At 38.5% G+C, this 17,643-nt stretch overlaps 1 protein-coding gene and 1 long non-coding RNA gene across 10 annotated transcripts in view; one reads left to right on the plus strand and one right to left on the minus strand.

Moving 5' to 3' along the window:
- Positions 1-17,643, plus strand: part of LOC137000523 (uncharacterized) — a 94,708-nt gene that overhangs the window by 26,467 nt on the left and 50,598 nt on the right. The gene's annotated exons all lie outside the window — the stretch shown is intronic.
- GluRIB (Glutamate receptor IB) overlaps positions 1-17,643 on the minus strand; it is a 219,046-nt gene that overhangs the window by 12,514 nt on the left and 188,889 nt on the right. For all 9 annotated transcript variants that reach the window (XR_001101659.2, XM_067357086.1, XM_067357057.1 and 6 more), the window contains 10 exons: positions 12,311-12,443; positions 11,287-11,407; positions 8,727-8,891; positions 6,868-7,089; positions 5,912-6,019; positions 5,525-5,635; positions 5,310-5,430; positions 4,495-4,589; positions 3,464-3,687; positions 1,901-2,113 (listed from right to left, as the gene is read on the minus strand). Coding sequence is in view for 8 of the 9 variants with exons in the window: in XM_067357086.1 (XP_067213187.1) it covers positions 1,901-2,113; positions 3,464-3,687; positions 4,495-4,589; positions 5,310-5,430; positions 5,525-5,635; positions 5,912-6,019; positions 6,868-7,089; positions 8,727-8,891; positions 11,287-11,407; positions 12,311-12,443 (1,513 nt within the window). In the remaining variant the exon portion in view is untranslated. The remainder of the gene's footprint in view (positions 1-1,900; positions 2,114-3,463; positions 3,688-4,494; positions 4,590-5,309; positions 5,431-5,524; positions 5,636-5,911; positions 6,020-6,867; positions 7,090-8,726; positions 8,892-11,286; positions 11,408-12,310; positions 12,444-17,643) is intronic.

A 17,643-nucleotide genomic window follows, 5' to 3' on the forward strand; every position in this document is an offset into this window, starting at 1 on the left:
ATAAAATATTAAATCTGGATGTACGAGAAAGATTATCACGTGAAAAAATTTGAAATAAAGCTTGCAAAGCATTGAAGAATGTGTAAATAAATACGTGGCCGGTACACGTGTACAGTCGTGTTTGGAATTTTTGCACGCGTGGCACACTTTATTCAAATGAGTCTGGCCTCGCGCGGCTGTAATCGTCCGGCGATTATGGAGCCGATCTAAATTACGTGTCGCACGATAAGGTCGCGAGTTTTATTGCGCTTGTGTTGGTCTGATTTTTTTTTTCAAATTCCTCTGTAAATTCCATTTTAATTAATATAATTTGAATGATTGTTATTTCGCAATGTCGATCTGATCAGTTTACGCTTGATAGAGCGCATTTTACGTCATTAAGGACGATCACATTTTGATTATGTTACATTGTCAATCTTGAATAGAATAATTCGTAGCATGAGCGAAGGAGCGCGCGAGATAAGAGCGATTGAAGTGTTTACTAACGAGAGTATAATGACGGCGTTGATGGCGATAACGTAAATTTATCGCTAGAGTAATGGCGAGGTATGTTTGCAGGTACTAGAGGCCAAATAACATGCGATTTATGTATTTGTGGTAATCACGCACGCCTTTGGAAGCGAATAATGTAAATAATCTTTAATAAAAAATTTTCAACTTGAAATACACTGTTTGACAAAAAAGTCGATGCACGTCAAAGTAAGTTTCGCTGCTCAGTAAAACTTTACATATGCCATATTGAAGGAATAAAAGTAAAAATAAGTTACAGTATTACAGTAACGGGAAATAATTTATTTGAGAAAAAATGTGTTTTTTAATACTGCAGACTAATTTTATAAGGTCAAATGTCACGGCCTAGAATTATTTTATCGGGATGCATTAATTTTTTTTATCAACTAGTGTATTAAGTTTATTTTTTTTTTAACTTTTCATATAATACGTGATGGATAGTTGATGAAAATTATTCATTTGATGCAAAAATGCCTGCCAAAATGTTACGAAAAACTTTTTAAACCAAACGTCCACTTGCGGACAGGCGCTTTTAACAATTTATACGAGAGATTTTAAGCGTCGACCGGCAATCTTTAGAATTTTACCCAATTCGTTCTATTACCGAGCTATACGCTCGACCTGTCCTGGGTAAAGGGAACTATTCTCCCTGTGCCTTTATGTACTTACCTGCGCTTATACCGCGGAAACGGAAACGGAGGGAGGCAGGAGTGGGTGGCTATAATTAGCTGAGAAGAACGTGGGAACTACTTGCGCGCGCCGGTCTCTCTTTCTCTTTCATTCTCTCGCAAGCTCACATCCGCGAGCTACTCTCGAGATAAATATCTGAACCAATTCGAATCCTGGCTAATCACGAAATTGCACGGCCGTATACGCTGTGTTTATACAAGTCCTATCCATACTGTCACATTTTTTTTAATATCGAATTCTTCGCTGAGCGCGAGATATTTTTTCTGGGCGAAATGTGAAGTCACCATTCATTTCAGTTTCCGATATTAAATATTCTGGTAATTGAATTTTAAATTAAATTTCTGCGGAAATTGATGAGATTGGCTAAAAATAAATTTTTGTAGAATATTTGACAAAAGAAAGAATACTTTCATGAAAATGTTGATAATTGCGGTGGAACTTGATAATCTAAAGTGGAAGAAATGTGATTTTTACGAGCGTATTGAATTTGATTTTAAATAAAAGTGCGGAATAATTAGGGCAGCAATTTACGTATAGCCGGAAAAAATATCTTTGATGTGTTTATACGAGCATTACGACGATTAAAATTCGAGGTCTGATTTTTTAAAATTAGCAATTAAAAAAATATTACGCTTGCAATGATGGTTTCTCGATTATGCGTTAATTGCTGTCGGAAATTAATAACGTGAACTATATTTACCTGGGTGAAATATCGCAGGCCTGTTGCATAAGCGACGCTAGAGCGAACCAGAGGCTGTTTACGATGCTGAAGTCGTTGGCCATGCTAGAAGTTGGCATGTGGGGTGAACCTTGAGGCGTGTGCGGATGCTGCAAACTGGGGTCATTTCGTCCACTAATAGTCGAATCCGTGCTGCCGCTAATGGTTAGGACTCTCCACTCATACGGCGAAAATCTATATTATTAGAAGGAAGCAAAAGAATGAAGAATCATTAGAGAAAATATTTCGAACAAGATGTAAAATAAACAAAAATGACGTCTAAAAAGATATTCTTAATAATTCTTAACAAGTAAAGTTTTCGGTGCATTTTAGATGTTTTGTAGTCACGTTTTCATGTATATTCATATTTGTATCGATCATTTATTGACAAATGATGGTCGGCTTTAGTTAAAAGACAATCTCACATCTCTACATAAATGCGAGATTGCGTGTTTTCGTTGATAACATAAATAAATACATTGTTTTACTAGCACGCAATAGATTGTTTGTTAATGTCAATAAGTCGCAAGAGTCGTTTCCACCTTTTCATAATGGCAAAGATGATAGATATACAATATTTTGAAGTAAATCTATTCTCTACTTTTATAATAAAAAATGCTACTTTGAATTCATTAATGCTCGTTATAAAAGATGATTAATAATTTTGAAAATAATTATTTATATTAATTCAATCTTTGATGCTTATATTTTCGATTAATATCACGCGTATCATATGCATCAATTCATCGTACAAAGTAGAAAATTTCAGCAAAGAGTCTCATTAATTAAGGACTAGCTAAAAACTTTCTTCACTCGCTCATTACGTCCTCCTTAAAGTGACTGAGAGCCCGTGCTTGAGCTCTCACAAACGTTCCGTCGAGTTAACTTGATTGCCGTATGCGTCAATTACTTGGCTTGCTCGATATCAGAGCGGAAATAGTGGATGAATTAGGATGCACCTCTATGCTGTTGCGTTAATACCGTTACGTTTGTATCGCGATTGCAGATTATTATTAATGAAATGTTGCGTTTGATCGCGGTAGCGCGAAAATGGCGCAGTGTAAAATAGAAAAGCGCGGCGAAATTATCGCAGCGTGCCAACATAAGTTACCCGCATCGCGATAAATGCACTTGTAATTACCGCACCTTGGCACGTAATTGTGGCACTAAGCACAAGGCCTAGGCAAGTCAGGATGAATGATAGCAAAGCTCCATTTGTGAATACTCTAATTAATACTATTAATGTGGTTTCAATTCGCCGTTTAATTATCAAATGAGAGATGCTTATCTTTCCTCAAGTTAATTATTATTGTTATATTATAATAACGTTTTGTTGTATTGCAGTAAGACGACGTTATAATAAGGTGTTAATAAGATATAAGCTTTAACGTTTTGTCAACGCGGAAACTTGCAAACTTATTTTATCATTCATTATCACACATAAAAAGTTATAAATAATAAGCGCTGCAATATGGCTTACGTTATTATACTTAAAAATGCATTTTTCAATAAATATATTATAATTGTCGATGAAAAGTTCCTTACCTCGACACAATAAACAGGACGATAGAAACTGCGATGTAGGAGAAAATAACGCACACCCAAATCTCTTTGCTCAGCGGATTCAGAAAGCTGAAGACTCCGGGCTTTTGTTTGATGGGTTTTTTTATCATGATGCTGATGCCGAGAGACATGAATGGTTTACTAAAATCAATCACGCGTTCTCGTTCGGAAGTGATAGTCAGGGGAGCGATCGCTATATCAGCTTCCTGCGAATCAAGTAGCATAACTAATATTAACATTTGAAAGTACGATTAAATAGTGAAGTAGAAGCACTACCGTTTTTAATTAATTTTATCGAAAAATCTGAAAGATTTTATTAAATATTGATTCAAAAATAAACTTTAACTTTAACAAAGTTTGAAATTATTTCAAAAAAATCAAATATTTTAGGCATCAATAATTAAAGTTATGTTGATTTTCTGAACATAATTACAGATATATCTGAAAAGTGAAGATACCAAGAAAACAAGATGAAATAAAATTTATTATAATCGCTCGTAACATCTTGCCATCGTCCTAGCATTTTCATTTCTCAATTATCATATTCATGTGACTGCGTCTATTTAAATAATATTATTTTGCAAAAACATTTTAAATTGCATATTTTTAAATCACGTTACGATCCTTCGACTTTTCCTCACTTTTTCGCTTTCAATACTCAACAATTTTAAAATGCTGGAAGCGCGAGTACCTGCAGCGAAAAGCTCAGTTGCACTCAACTTATTCCAAGTCCTCGCTAGATGGAGCTTGAAATCGGGTTACGATTGACGAGCTTGCAAGCTCGGGGCATCTAGTGGAGCAGGTTCGAACTCGTTGTCGAGAGATAAAACAGCTTCTTCGTAGCCCACTTCGACTACGGTCGCGCGGCGATCAATAATCTTACGAGATGTTGGGGGTTCAATTACTCTCTAGGCGTCTTCGCGCGTAAACTTCCGGCTCGACCGGTTTCGAGGGAGGAAAAAAACGCTCCGCGTCGAGGATGTAGCGGATACAACGAAATTACTGGAACTTACCTTTCTGATAAGCTCCCCGACCATGCCGTCCCAGCCGCCGGGAACGTCCGGGTTCTCCGTACCGTATTTTGCATCCTTCACGATCCGCAGCTCGTCTGCAAAATTCGTAAGAAGGTACTTTACGGGGCGCGCGAAACACCATTTCTTCCGCGGAACTTTTTCCATTATCGATTCCGCGCGCCGAAGAGGCTTCGTTACGTCTTTCAGGTACTTGTCAAGGGTGCGACTGACTTCGGCAATTTTCGCTCGCGATAGAAGTAATTCTTGCTTGAATTATTAATTCTTGTACGAGTTAAATGAGAGCCGTTAGCATTAATAATTAGAAATTACTCGGAAGCGTACGCCGCTGGAGAACATCGTCGAAGCAAAGAACTGCGGTCTGCTTCTTCTCATTATTATTCTAGTGTTGTATTAAATTTGAATGGACATTAAGTAAATTTTGAGAAGGCAAACTATGTTTTGTACGAATTTCTATGATTTTTATAATAATAACATAAATTGTCCTTATTATTTTGATTAATATTATAATTTAAAATAATTTTTAAATTTGTATAAACTATATTAATTGCGATAAAGCGTAGATATTTACTGTAATTAGTTAATATTAATCAGGCGTACATATAATCATATCTGTTTTTTGAAAATGTAATGACATATTACATTAATTTGCCAAGTATTCATTCAGTATTGATAAATTTTTATAAATATTTCATTGCCCCACCATTTTATATCGATACTATTTTTTAAATATGTCGATACAATTTTTACAGCAAATTTAAAACAAATAGTGATGATAGTTATTATTGTAAACTTACATGATATGCCCAACTTTTTAGCGATGAGATCAGCTAAATCCTTACAATATCCTTCATAATTATCATTTCCGACAAGCACTTCAGTGTTGTCTGATGATCTTTTCATTATGTAAGGCTCCTCCTACGCAATCAAAATTAAACGTTGATGTTACGCTTAATGATATTAATAATACAAAAAAAGATAATCGAAAACGAACAAAAAATGCAACACTTACCATTATCGTACTAATGATATAAGTTTTATTCTTTTCGATTTCATGCGGACGAAGTCGCACATATTTTGCGGCTATTGCTTGAAAACCAGCTTCATCGGTCCACTCGGCAACCTATGACAACGAATTACACAGTTCTCTCAATACAAGCTTCTTGAATTAAATATTGGGAGTTTGTGTAAAAAATAAAAAATTTAATATAATAAAAAAGTAAAAAGATGAATTATATAAATATTTATTTGCAAAAGAGAAACAGTTGAATTAAAATGAGATGTTTCATTCATATATAATATATCAAATTGTAGAGAATATAAATAAATATTGTGTAACTAATTATTCGCATATCTTTTTATAATTAATATAAAAAATAATAATAGCACAACGACTCACTTTCACCATAGCGCTGTTAACAGTCATCTCGACGACATGAAGCGTGTAATTTTGTCGTCGACCGTCGTCGTTGAACCGTATCTCCCCCGTCAACCCTTCAATCTCGACCTGCGAATAAATAAATTATAATTACGCACTTTATGTTTAGATATAATAATAAGCGTTGGAATATATCCTTATTTTTATTAAAATTAAGTTACTATTTTTATTTACTTATCTTTATTATTATTTTGAATCGCGGAAATAAAAGGAAATACGAGGAGTGTTATTATTTGAACGATTTCGAATATTATCAGTAATCACAATTTATCATAAAAATCATATCGATCACATGTCTTTTCGTCACCGGCGAAGATAATCTTAACGTGACAAATTGTCATAGCGGATTAAATAGTAAAAAAATAGGTGTGAGAGTAGCGGTATGTATACATAAGGGCAGAATGACGGAGGACTATTTGATGCGAACGCAGGAATTCCGCCAGAGTCGGAATAACCGCCAATTACTGTCAAGAGCAGAGATACGCCGAGAAGGGTCCGCGGCAATTTCGGTCGCCACGGTATTTCGCAACACATTGAGTACCCCTGTCCTCTGCGGATCGTGTCTCGGGAATTTGAAAATAAATTACCTTGCATTTGCGGCCAATGCGCGATTGCGCGTTATCGTTCGCATTATTAAAATATAAACTCAAATATACCATAATATCGTAATCCATTATTCACTAACATATCTGAACGAATCAAAGTTCGATGAAGATTCAAAATTTAACGTATTGCGATTCACGGTAATTTGCATGTATACTTAATTCAATGTATAATGGGCAATGATACATAATCCATACGTATAATAGAATTATGAAGGATTATATATATTTTACAACTATGTACTCAAATTTAATTTGCAATGTACAATCGTGAAAATAGACATTGCATTATTTTTGTCAATCAGATTGATTTACCTTTCTTAAAAGTCTCGAGATTTTGTCGCCGTATTCCCATGGTGTCACCCAGCCGCGATTGTTATAGCAATCTAAAGCAATCTTCCGTTCCGTTCCGTTTGTGGGCTGATTGCCGCCCGTAGTAATTCGTCGTGTACTAGGTTTATCGGTCCTCTTCCTCAGGAACTTGTTGAAGGCTTCAACCAGGACGAACACGGCGTCGTACATCAGCGCGGCTTGCGCCTAATTTTAATAAATTAGTTCCCATACAGTTTCTACGTATAAATCGTTTCTACGTGTAATCGATTCGATCCGATAAGTTAAGTTAGTTACAGAATAAGAAGAAAAAAACAAGAAAGGAAGGATCGGAAATAAATTCTCGTCCACTTTCGTTCTCCTTACTATTTGCTGCAATATCGATTCGCGAAAATGGAAAGTGGGAATTGGGTAGAAAAGTTTTTCGAATCTCTCGCGGAGGATCCTATTCTCCGATAGGATCAAGAATTTAGCGAGATCGAGAGAGGGATTCGTCGTCACGTCGGGATATACATAAATTCACGCAGGAACAAGAGTACCTCGGGCACTTCGCCAGTGTCGGAAAACCGCGCTTGGTGCTCGCTGACTATAACGATCGGGCACGATAATCGTTGCATTAGATTGCATGCGGCCTGTCTCCGAGAGAGAGCTTTTAGATCCATAGATCCATAGTATCTTACCCAACCTTATCCGGGAATCCTGTTAGCAGTGTATCCATTTTGGAGTTTATAGTCGCTGTAGTTTATGGCGCAGCGAAAATTGCGCAAAACAGTCGAATATATATTTTTCAATATTATAATTTTGCGCAAAATTCCAGAAACAGAGTATGACAAATAATAATAATGATTGTTAATCCATATACACACACATCTATACATTTTGCTCGTTAATAAGAAATAACATGAATAAGTACTCAGTTTTTTAATGAAAGAGTATATCAAGAAGTTACCTCATTATAATTATAAAAAAATCAATCTAAATAATTTGTAAATTATTTATTTCAATTAGTCTCGTTAAATTTGCGATTAACGCTCCAGTTTAAACGCTACTAATGATTATTAAACGAAAGAGTATTTCACAATACAATGTGACTGTGTTGGAGGGCTTATGTTGTCGCGCATGGTTAAACATGAATTAGGTTTTACCAGATTCATACAAGAACGTGGGAAAAAAATGTTAACGCGCGGATGGAGGGAAAAGTCATTAGAAGGAACGCGAAACACGGTCCGCGTTGCACGGTCGAGTGAACGACACTTTATAAACGCGCTGAAAAGTCCAAGTTTCTACATGCGGGTGCAGTTTAACAAGTTTGGTCTCAAGCCGCTGTGCACACAGAGGCACGCGAGCGAGAGAAAGTAAAAAACAAAGAAAGAGAGAGAGAGAGAGAGAGAGAGAGACAGAGAGAACGCGCGCGCCAACGGACCGACACTCGCGACGATTCTTGTTTGATTCTCGTTCCTCGTGCGAAACTTTCGTACCGTCACCATCACCACCGGATACTCGGAAGGACAACGAAGAGATCCGAGGAAGTATTCGATCTGCCGGCGGGGAATCGCTCGCACTCGAGGGGCCGTACTGAGGATTTCGCGCGGCGGGTAGTTTTCTCCCTGAGCGTGAGCGCGTGGAAGTGGCGAGAAGCCGTCGTCGACGGCGGACAGACGTGAGAAAAAGGAAGAGATGAAGTCTCGCAGAAGGGACGCGCCGACGAGATACGTGAAGTATATGTGTGTGTGTGTGTGTGTGTGTGTGTGTGTGTGTGTGTGTGTGTGTGTGTGTGTGTGTGTGTGTGTGTGTGTGTGTGTGTGTGTGTGTGTGTGTGTGTGTGTGTGTGTATATATACGTACGGAAATGGATTCACGACCAGCGCCTTGAGACATGGCGGGATCCAGGCGATGCCAGGCGGCGAGGAAATCCTTGACGTGAGGTCGAGTGGCGTCCACGATGCGAAAGCCCGTGATGTTGATGGCACCGTACTCGATCACCTCACTCTCCCATCGGTCGTCCATTATCTGATTACAGCGAAACACACGGGGGGTATATGGTGTATGAAGGGAAACGCGCCGGCGGTCTGCGGGACGCGCGGGGCGGGGGGGAGGGAGGGAGGGTGCGCTATTCTCGTTCGCATCGCGTGATAAAGGCCGCCGTCTTAAAGTCCCATTTCCGCTTTCGCCGTTCTAAAGATGCAGTCTATAGTTTCGCGAGAAGCGTCCGCCCGACAACGAGGTCCTTGATCTTTCGTCGCGTCTTTAAAGTCGACTCGAGAACGGGCACTCGAGTCACTGTAATATTATTACGGCGCGTTATTACCGCGTTTCCCTTTGTGCCCTTATGAAAAACGTAATAGGACTGATGTCTTGATTCCAACTTAGACCGGCTCCGTATTTAATTACTCGCACCCGGATGCAGCTCTCGTTTCAGTTTTACCTACGCTGATATTGCGCTGTTACTACGTATTATGCGCGGCGAAACCTCGAAACGCCCGGTGAAAAGCTCGTGCTAACGCGCGGCTGTTCTTCCGAACGAGACGAGAAAGGTGCGCGGCGCGGGGCGGCGAGCGGGGAGGAAATTGATATGTCTGCGCCTTGCCGTGGCGTCGTAATCGCGTATTACGCCTGCAAAGCGATAAGCCCAATTAAAATTGCGATCACTTATTTTCGCGATCGTTAAACTAACGAGGAAAGTATGGAGAACAGGCTCCTTCGAGGAATAGGAGCGGTGTATAGCTGTGAAAGGAGCGCTCCTGAAAGTAGCGCATAACACAAACGGCAGTGACGCTTTGTTCGAAATTGAATCAATAATATTCGGTATCTGATTACAGATGTTATTATTAGACCTCGAATCTATTTTGCGGTTACGGCTGATTCGTTTGCCGTCTTTACTACTGCGCGGCCGTCCACTGTCATCCATCAACCCGGCGGGAGATAATACATAGCCGCCGTTAATGTTGTATGCGTGTTTAACTTCGTTCGCGGACGAGTTCGGCGCGTTACCAGTTTAATTTGTCGGTCTGATATCACCGCGTCCGCGCCGCGGCAGCGTTGACTTTTGAACTTTTGCATTTGCGGTTGGGGAGCGGATAAAGTTTTGTAATATCCAGCAACGCTAGTTGTTCAACAACTATTAGTCTTAAAGAGACGAGCTCAAAGCGCATTAAAAAGTATATATGCCACAGAGGTGTATAAATAAGATAATAATTACAATTATTACAGTGATATTGAATTCAGAAAAAATTAATGCAAGACATTAACAGCAATTACAAAGCGGAGAAATGAGAGCATAATGAGAGCAAGTTGAAAGAACGCATCCGAAGAGTAAACGTTACAAGACCTGCAAGACGTCGATCCGAGAGATGTTTATTTTCTAATTATCTTCAACACTTTGAGACTTAATCAGAAATTTACCTTTGTCTTAATTAGAGGATAAGATTTTTATATTTTATCATCCGAATATTTGTAAGTGATATTTAGAATTTTTAGAGTGTACAAATGTGTTGATAAAAAATTGTGAAAAGGTGAGATTATCTGAGAAGCTAGTTAAATGTCAGCAATCGTCCTTTGAATCTTCAAGTCGACGGACGTGAGAGAGGAAAAGAAATAAGAAGTAAAGAGCGAGGCAAAGAACGTGAATGGCGGAAAGCGGGAAAATGTGCGAATCGACACGTCTACGCCTCGGTGGCGGAGTAAGCAACCGTTTCGAGAATGATGCGATAAATGACAATGGCGTGCCTCGTGGAGACGGAACTAGAGATGTATATGCAGGTATGTACAACTATCTTCGCCGAGGTGTAATGCAGCCTGCACTTCTGCTGCAACTCGCTGGAAGCCGCTAAACACAAGCAAACTGTCCTCTAAATTCTAAAGTACGGCGGAGACATCAACGACGAAGATCTTGGCCTCCGCGTTTCGCGTCGGTTTGAGCGACGCTTCTCGGTTGTTTCGAAAATTTTGCCATGCTGCGAATTAATCCGTCATCTCGTTATTACGCGAGACGGTGTACAAGTGAGAGCACTTTCGCGCGTTAAAGTGAAAGTCACTATTCTGCATACCGAATCGTCAAGGCTGGAGAGACTTACAAATAGAATGTCGCCGAATGTCAGATAAAAAAAAAAAAAAAAAAAAGAACGAGTGATTCTACTTATTGCGCGGTACAATGGTTTTACTTATTTTCTTGTTCTTTTTTCGCGATAAAACTACGTAGAAGATGGCGGACAAAGAGAATTTCGAGGAGATACTCCTCGAGCGAGCAATTGGCCTTTGTCCGAAAAATTTTGTTCGCATAATATGACTCGGAGAAATTAACTGCGAGGCAGAACAAAAGCTATATTTGACAATGGGCAATTGTGGGGATTAGTAGTTCGTGATACTTGTGCAAGTTTAAGAAAGAATTACGTCTCGATTGACTTACTAAACCGCTCAGCAGGTAATGATACGTCCTTTTTCCCAAAGCGATGTCCCTCACGTGGCTTACAACGATGTCCTTCGCCATGTCTGTCGGGCAGTCGAGAACGACGTATTTGTTGCTCCATCTGAAATGTTTCGACGATATTTTCGGGATTGATCGTCCTGCATCCTTATCCGACCGCGACTTTGCGAATTTTCCATTTCCGGGGATGGGTGACATAAGTCTCGCGCGTTGGCTAGCCGCAACTCGCGCGCTATGTTTAACGCGTGGCTTTGTCGCGTTTGATCGATGCACCGCGGAGTTTCCATGCTCATTTCGTTTGTAATAATTGGATATTGTATGGCAATTTGCAATAACGCCGTTGTTTTCGGTAACTACTACTCCGCTCGGCCAATTCAAACCACCGCGATGGCAATTACTCGCTGTTGTTGATTACTTGCATCGCGCAAATGCGTAACCGCCGGTGAATTGTAGCGCAAGCACGCCAACTCGTGCTGTGACCAACCTTATCCGTCACACGGTTGGTATGCTATTTGTAGGAAAATAACAGTTGCGCTAAAGCATCACCGCGAGCATGGAGAGATAAGATTAGTATTACAGCCGCCGGTGGATTTCTATAGAAGGATAACGCGGGAGGATAAACGATGAAACTTTTCGCGTGATTTAATAAAATATATTTTAATTATTCATAAACACACAAAATCTGTAATTATGGATTGTGTATGTTCTTGAAATTTAGTTTTCATTTCATATTTTAATGTATATTTGTTGAATACATTTGTAAATATGAGATAATAATGAAATTATGTGATGAAACGTATTTGCTTTTATAATATCAGTGAGCAGCGTATGCGAATTATCTATGCAAATTACGTCAAAAAATGCGTTTGAAAAGTGTACTGTGTCGGACGATAAAAGAACTTATTATTTTTGGTTGGAAAAAAAATATCAGGTACATCTTTATTCATAACATTCTTCGTTAAAAACCACATTTTTTTATCGGTGACGTTTCAATGAAGAGACTCACCGGTTAAGTTCCTCCAGGCTGCGTAGAAAATCGATCGCCTCTGACATGTTCTGTATTCTCTTGACGGTTTCGACTTGAAAGGACTCGTTGCCTGGTTTCAGCCCCTGATAAATCTGCTGCAGCCTTAGCAGACCTGAAACCCACGAGCGTTTAATTAAATTATAGGAAATGCTTATATATACGCGCGCTCGGCTACACAAGGCCCGGTCGTTACCACTCGTCGATGTGTGCGTCTTCCGAAAATCACATACGCACGATTGCGCGTTACATAGACCATGTCGTAATTCATTGGCAGCCTCTGTTCAGTCTGCGGTTTCTCGCGCGGTGTGAAATATTGCCTGTCTACGGGCTATGCCTCTAAGTTATAGAGTGTCGTAGATCGTTCGATTTGGCCCGCCTCATATTTTTGGCAGCGACAAAATTTAATCGCGTCATAATGTATATCGCCGCAGTTACGGTATTATACATGCGACTCGTTGTTACCGTCATGTCGAAATTGCGATACATTCTTGCACTATACATATGTATAGCTTGGAGAGATGCTGCTTCTATATTTCTATATTCTATTCTATATTCTATGAACATAAGCATTCAGTATGCGATATATATTTCCGATAGATAGAATTTTTTATTTATGATAATTTTATATATTTAATATAGAATACTATAAAAACTTGCAATGTGCATATACAGCTCATTGTTATTTACGCAATGCTTCAAAAATTAGTTTTTAAATAAAATATATTTCAGGTATCTTTCTTTCTTATTTTTTACTTCTTCGTGTCAGTTGAATTTCTGCACAATTCAAGAAATGGATTGCATAAAGAAGAAAAAAAAATAATTGCTTGAAATATTTATCATTCATAACCTTTTATACATTTGTACAAGATGTATAATAAATCTTGAGATTTATAAAGAAATCCATATGAATTGCAAAATTTGCGGATTTATAACTTCGCATAGTTTCCATAGATTCAAATATTCACAGATTCACAAATGTATGCTCATACAAATACATGCATATTGCGTGCCTACTGTTTCTGGCAAATACATAGAGCAGTAGAATTATATGCAGTATGTTATTGTGAGATATGATCAAATATCAGTAGACACTCACGCGCACATGCGAGGCGCACAACGGGGAACGAGCTCGAGGCAGAGTTCACGGGCTAGATTCCGATCGGACATCTCGTAAATTCGAATCTATGGCGTGATTTGTTGCAAAATAGAGAAGCGCAATTTAGTCGCGCTCATCGCGCCCCGCGCCAGCGTCTTTAACATAGCTCGCATACATTTCGGCATGTCATTCACCCCGGCATAACAACGCGCTCCCCTCCTATTCCCGTTACTTTTACGATCGCAGCCAGCCGGCGTAAGTTACGACGACGTATTGCACGACGTAGACGCACGGTGAGTTACGACGTAGGAAATTTTTGTCGGCGGCCCTACGTCGCGACCGCGCGATGAAAACATCAGCCGGAAAAATATCGGCGGGAAAAAAGATTGGCAAGACGCGGTGCTTCCGAACATCGCCGCGGAGGCTGGAAGAAGAACAGCCCCGAAAGAAGGGTGGAGTCTTAGAACGGGGAGAAATATGAAGGGTTGGTTATGCGTTTCTTAAAAGTATTTCTTGGGGGATAATATTTGCTCCGCGAGGACGAAGTGCTCGAAGTGACATGCATACAAATTTAAACTAAATTTGAAATATATAAACCGCAAAAACTTTCGAATACATGAAACATGTATAAAAACAATTTTACCCAAAATGGCGAGAAATGAAAAGAATTTTTATAAAACAAATATATATATATATATATACTTAATTGCTGAAAATATGAAATAGTAAAAGTGAAGTAGAAATATTGAATTCTTTGAATATTGTTGATTAATTAATATTTTTTTCATATTTTACTGTTAAAGTATATTTCTCGAAATTTAAATAAATGAATTTTCAAGTGTAATTGAAACAAATGTGATAGGAAAGAAAACGGAAAGCAATAACGTAGGTTAATGGAACGCCGGATGCAGGAAACATTGTGTGCTAGAACGCGAAACGTATCTGGCTCTATCGCTATATTTTTTCTGCCGTCAGGCATGAAAAAGATGACCAGGTTAACGAGCGCGAATCTGAAACTGCGCACGTACATACATGTCCGTTCGAGCGTTGCAAAAGAGCTTGACATTTCGATGAGTGCTATTGGTTTCTCGCGAACACTATTCCCACTTCAATTTCAACCCTTTCACCGCATTTTTCTTTCAACGATGACTCTGATACGGTCGCCAGTGTCTAGCTCGAAAATCGCTTTCTTTCCACTGGATGCCTCACATTTCAGTTGTTATCACTCAATATAAAACTCAAAAATAAATGAAAAAATATATGCGCCAACGCAAAATATATTTTTATCATTCGCAAATTGAATGAGAAATAAAATCCTGAAAAAAAAAATGGCATTCCAAATTAATCATTTTGTTAAATCACGCTAACGTAACTTATTCCTGATTATGTCACGATAAACCATTTTTCTTTGGATATTCCGGAATCCCGAGGGGGAAATGAAGCAGAAATAATCCCGCGATGTCAAAATTTTACTGTATCAGATTAACATGACAAACTGTCGCGACACGATCTGCTCTGTATCGACGTAACGAAGTTTTTTTAATTACAAATTTACATTTTCTCGTCAAATTTCAATATCAGGTTTCTTTCTGCGTTAGCCGATACGTCACCGTGAATTCTCGGCTTATTAAGCGCTCGAAATTTATCTGACATGTACCGGAAACACATATAAGCCATCTTGTTACCCGGCCCGGCGTGTGCCAGCACCGTGTACGAGCCGTATACACGATCCCTTTAGTCGTTACAGTCGAGTCCTAGTAAGTAGAGACGCCGGTAATCGCAGGACTGGCTTTGAAACTCAGATGCTCGTTTGTAAGGCGTACGTGTGCACAATATCCATATCGTCGAAGGGAGATCTACATGCGTGCGGAGCAAATAATAATTTTGAAACTTCAGAGAACTCGTGGCTAGCAAGGCAAAGCTTTGATGTGTCGTTAGTTTCATCAAAGTAACAACGATTGCAGCAAGCGTGTCTATAAACACGTATTAACTTAGGATGCTTGCGTTGCATCAAGATACTCACTTGGCCTTTCAGCCACAATGTCAAAAACACTGGTTGAATTATTAGGCTAAAGCGATGTTATTCAGTTATATCTTGCATTACACAAGTGTTTAGTAACATGGATAGTGATGCGATGGTCTGTTTAGAGACGATTATATATGACTGTGCAAGTCACCTGTTTCGGATGGAACAGTGTATGAGTTTAATTTTCTCACATCAAGTCTGCTTTGAACAGACATACTACTTCGATAAAAAATAAATATTCAATCTTAATATATTACAAATGTTAACTTCTATTAAGTTATATTATTATTCCACTTAATAGTTCTACAATTAAATTTTTTGTCATTTTTTCAACAAAAAAATTTTTTTTTAAACAAAAGAACTTTTTTACAAAAGTCGAATTTCAATTGTGACATTATAATTTGCATTTCTTACGCGATAAAATGTTCGATATAGTTTTAAAATTGTTTGAATTATTGATCGATATGCTCATAGAATATTTACTTTGTAAATTTGTGCGAAAAGAATTCAACTTGAAGTCAGGTACGCGTAAAGCCGTGACGAGATACGCGGTCCAATTGCCCGGTGACATTCAATATGTTCCGAATCACGAAGCGACCTGCCGACTTCCGTGTCCCATTTGCAGCTACGGGACGACTAATTATCGATGCGTCGCCGACGTCGATCGGCAGGTATAGAAAGCCAAAGGAGAACAGACCCACTACGTGCCGGCGTCACTGCTGTGCGCGTCGCGACGACTGCAATATTTGCGAACGGTACGCGAACAATTCCCTCCGGAAATAATAATCTGAAAATATCTTCCACTAGTGGTGGCCTGTCGTATTTCGAGTGTTTTTAAAAATTGTAGATAAACAAATCATATTTTTAATAATATTTAAAATTGCAGATATTTTCTAGGAGTTGCTGTACGCTCATTATGAAAATGTGAATATTGTCTATTTTCAGTTATCTGACTGAATGAACGAATAAACAGAAATTTAACAGGAAATGTACTTACTAATTAGAACTGGATTAGTGCTTCTCTATGCTTAAATCAGCCGAAGCTGATTAAAATTCAAAATTTCTCGTGTTACATTCTAGTACATTCTATTGTTGAAATAAGCAATCAACAAACATGGATGGAATTATAGAGTGAATTAAATTCAGAATTGCATCATAATGCCAAGGAAATTAATTAATTATAATTAATGTGCAAAGCGCAAAATGTTTACTGCCGAATGTATTTTATGTATTCTGTGTAGGAGAAAAATCATAAAACAAAATAAATATCGCAGTTTCATCCAGTATCTGTTATATATTTTTATTTATTATTTGCGAACTTCTGTTATATGCGTTATATTTTATCCGTTATCGAATGTTAAAAGTTTGCCAATGCTTTCAGGTCGACATTTTAATACAAAGAAAAACGTTTCCTTTTGAAAAAGGTAACTGTTTAACGTCTCTCCGCGTATCAGATCGTCGTTGAAAGAGTTTGGTCGAGGACTTTTTCCTCTTCGGAGCAATCCTCCGAGACTGTTGTAGCCAATAAATGCCTCAATAACCTTTCTATCCGATAACTACGTTCGCAGGCGTGATAATTTGATTCTGGCGCCTCGTATCTGTTGTTATGTTCTTAAGTGTGACATCGTTGGGACAAATACGCGTCGCCGTTCTTCCTCGTCCATTTCTCGTAACTTATTTTCGCTCGGTTTGCACTAAATAGAAGTCAGAACTGCTTCTGGAGTGGGTGGATGCCTCAAGAAGCGGTTCAGCAACCCGCACTATACTGCTTTCTAACTTCGACGTAAGCTTCTTTTTGCACGAACTTCAATCCTATTCGACGCAATTAGCGTCGTTCCCACTGCGTCGACTATAATCGTCATTTTAATTTTGCACACAAAAACCGCCAACTGAATGATTGATTTTTGCAGTTGCCTAGTATAAAGCAAATAAATAAACAAAATAAAGTAAAATATAAAATAAAAATTCAATCATAAAAATTGCAAGTGATTTTTGTCAATATTTTACTCCAATATCATCAATTTTATTTTCAAATTGTGCAATATTTGTTGCGAGAATCAACGGTGCGTAACGAGAAAACATCATACATAGTTCGCAAACATCTCGTGAAAAACGCGAGACTAATGCAACCGATATACGTCGTACAATCCCGCGCACTAAATCTATTTTTAACACATAGACGGTAATGCG

Source organism: Linepithema humile, chromosome 1 (assembly GCF_040581485.1).
Source record: "Linepithema humile isolate Giens D197 chromosome 1, Lhum_UNIL_v1.0, whole genome shotgun sequence".
Classification (NCBI taxonomy): Eukaryota; Metazoa; Arthropoda; class Insecta; order Hymenoptera; family Formicidae; genus Linepithema; species Linepithema humile.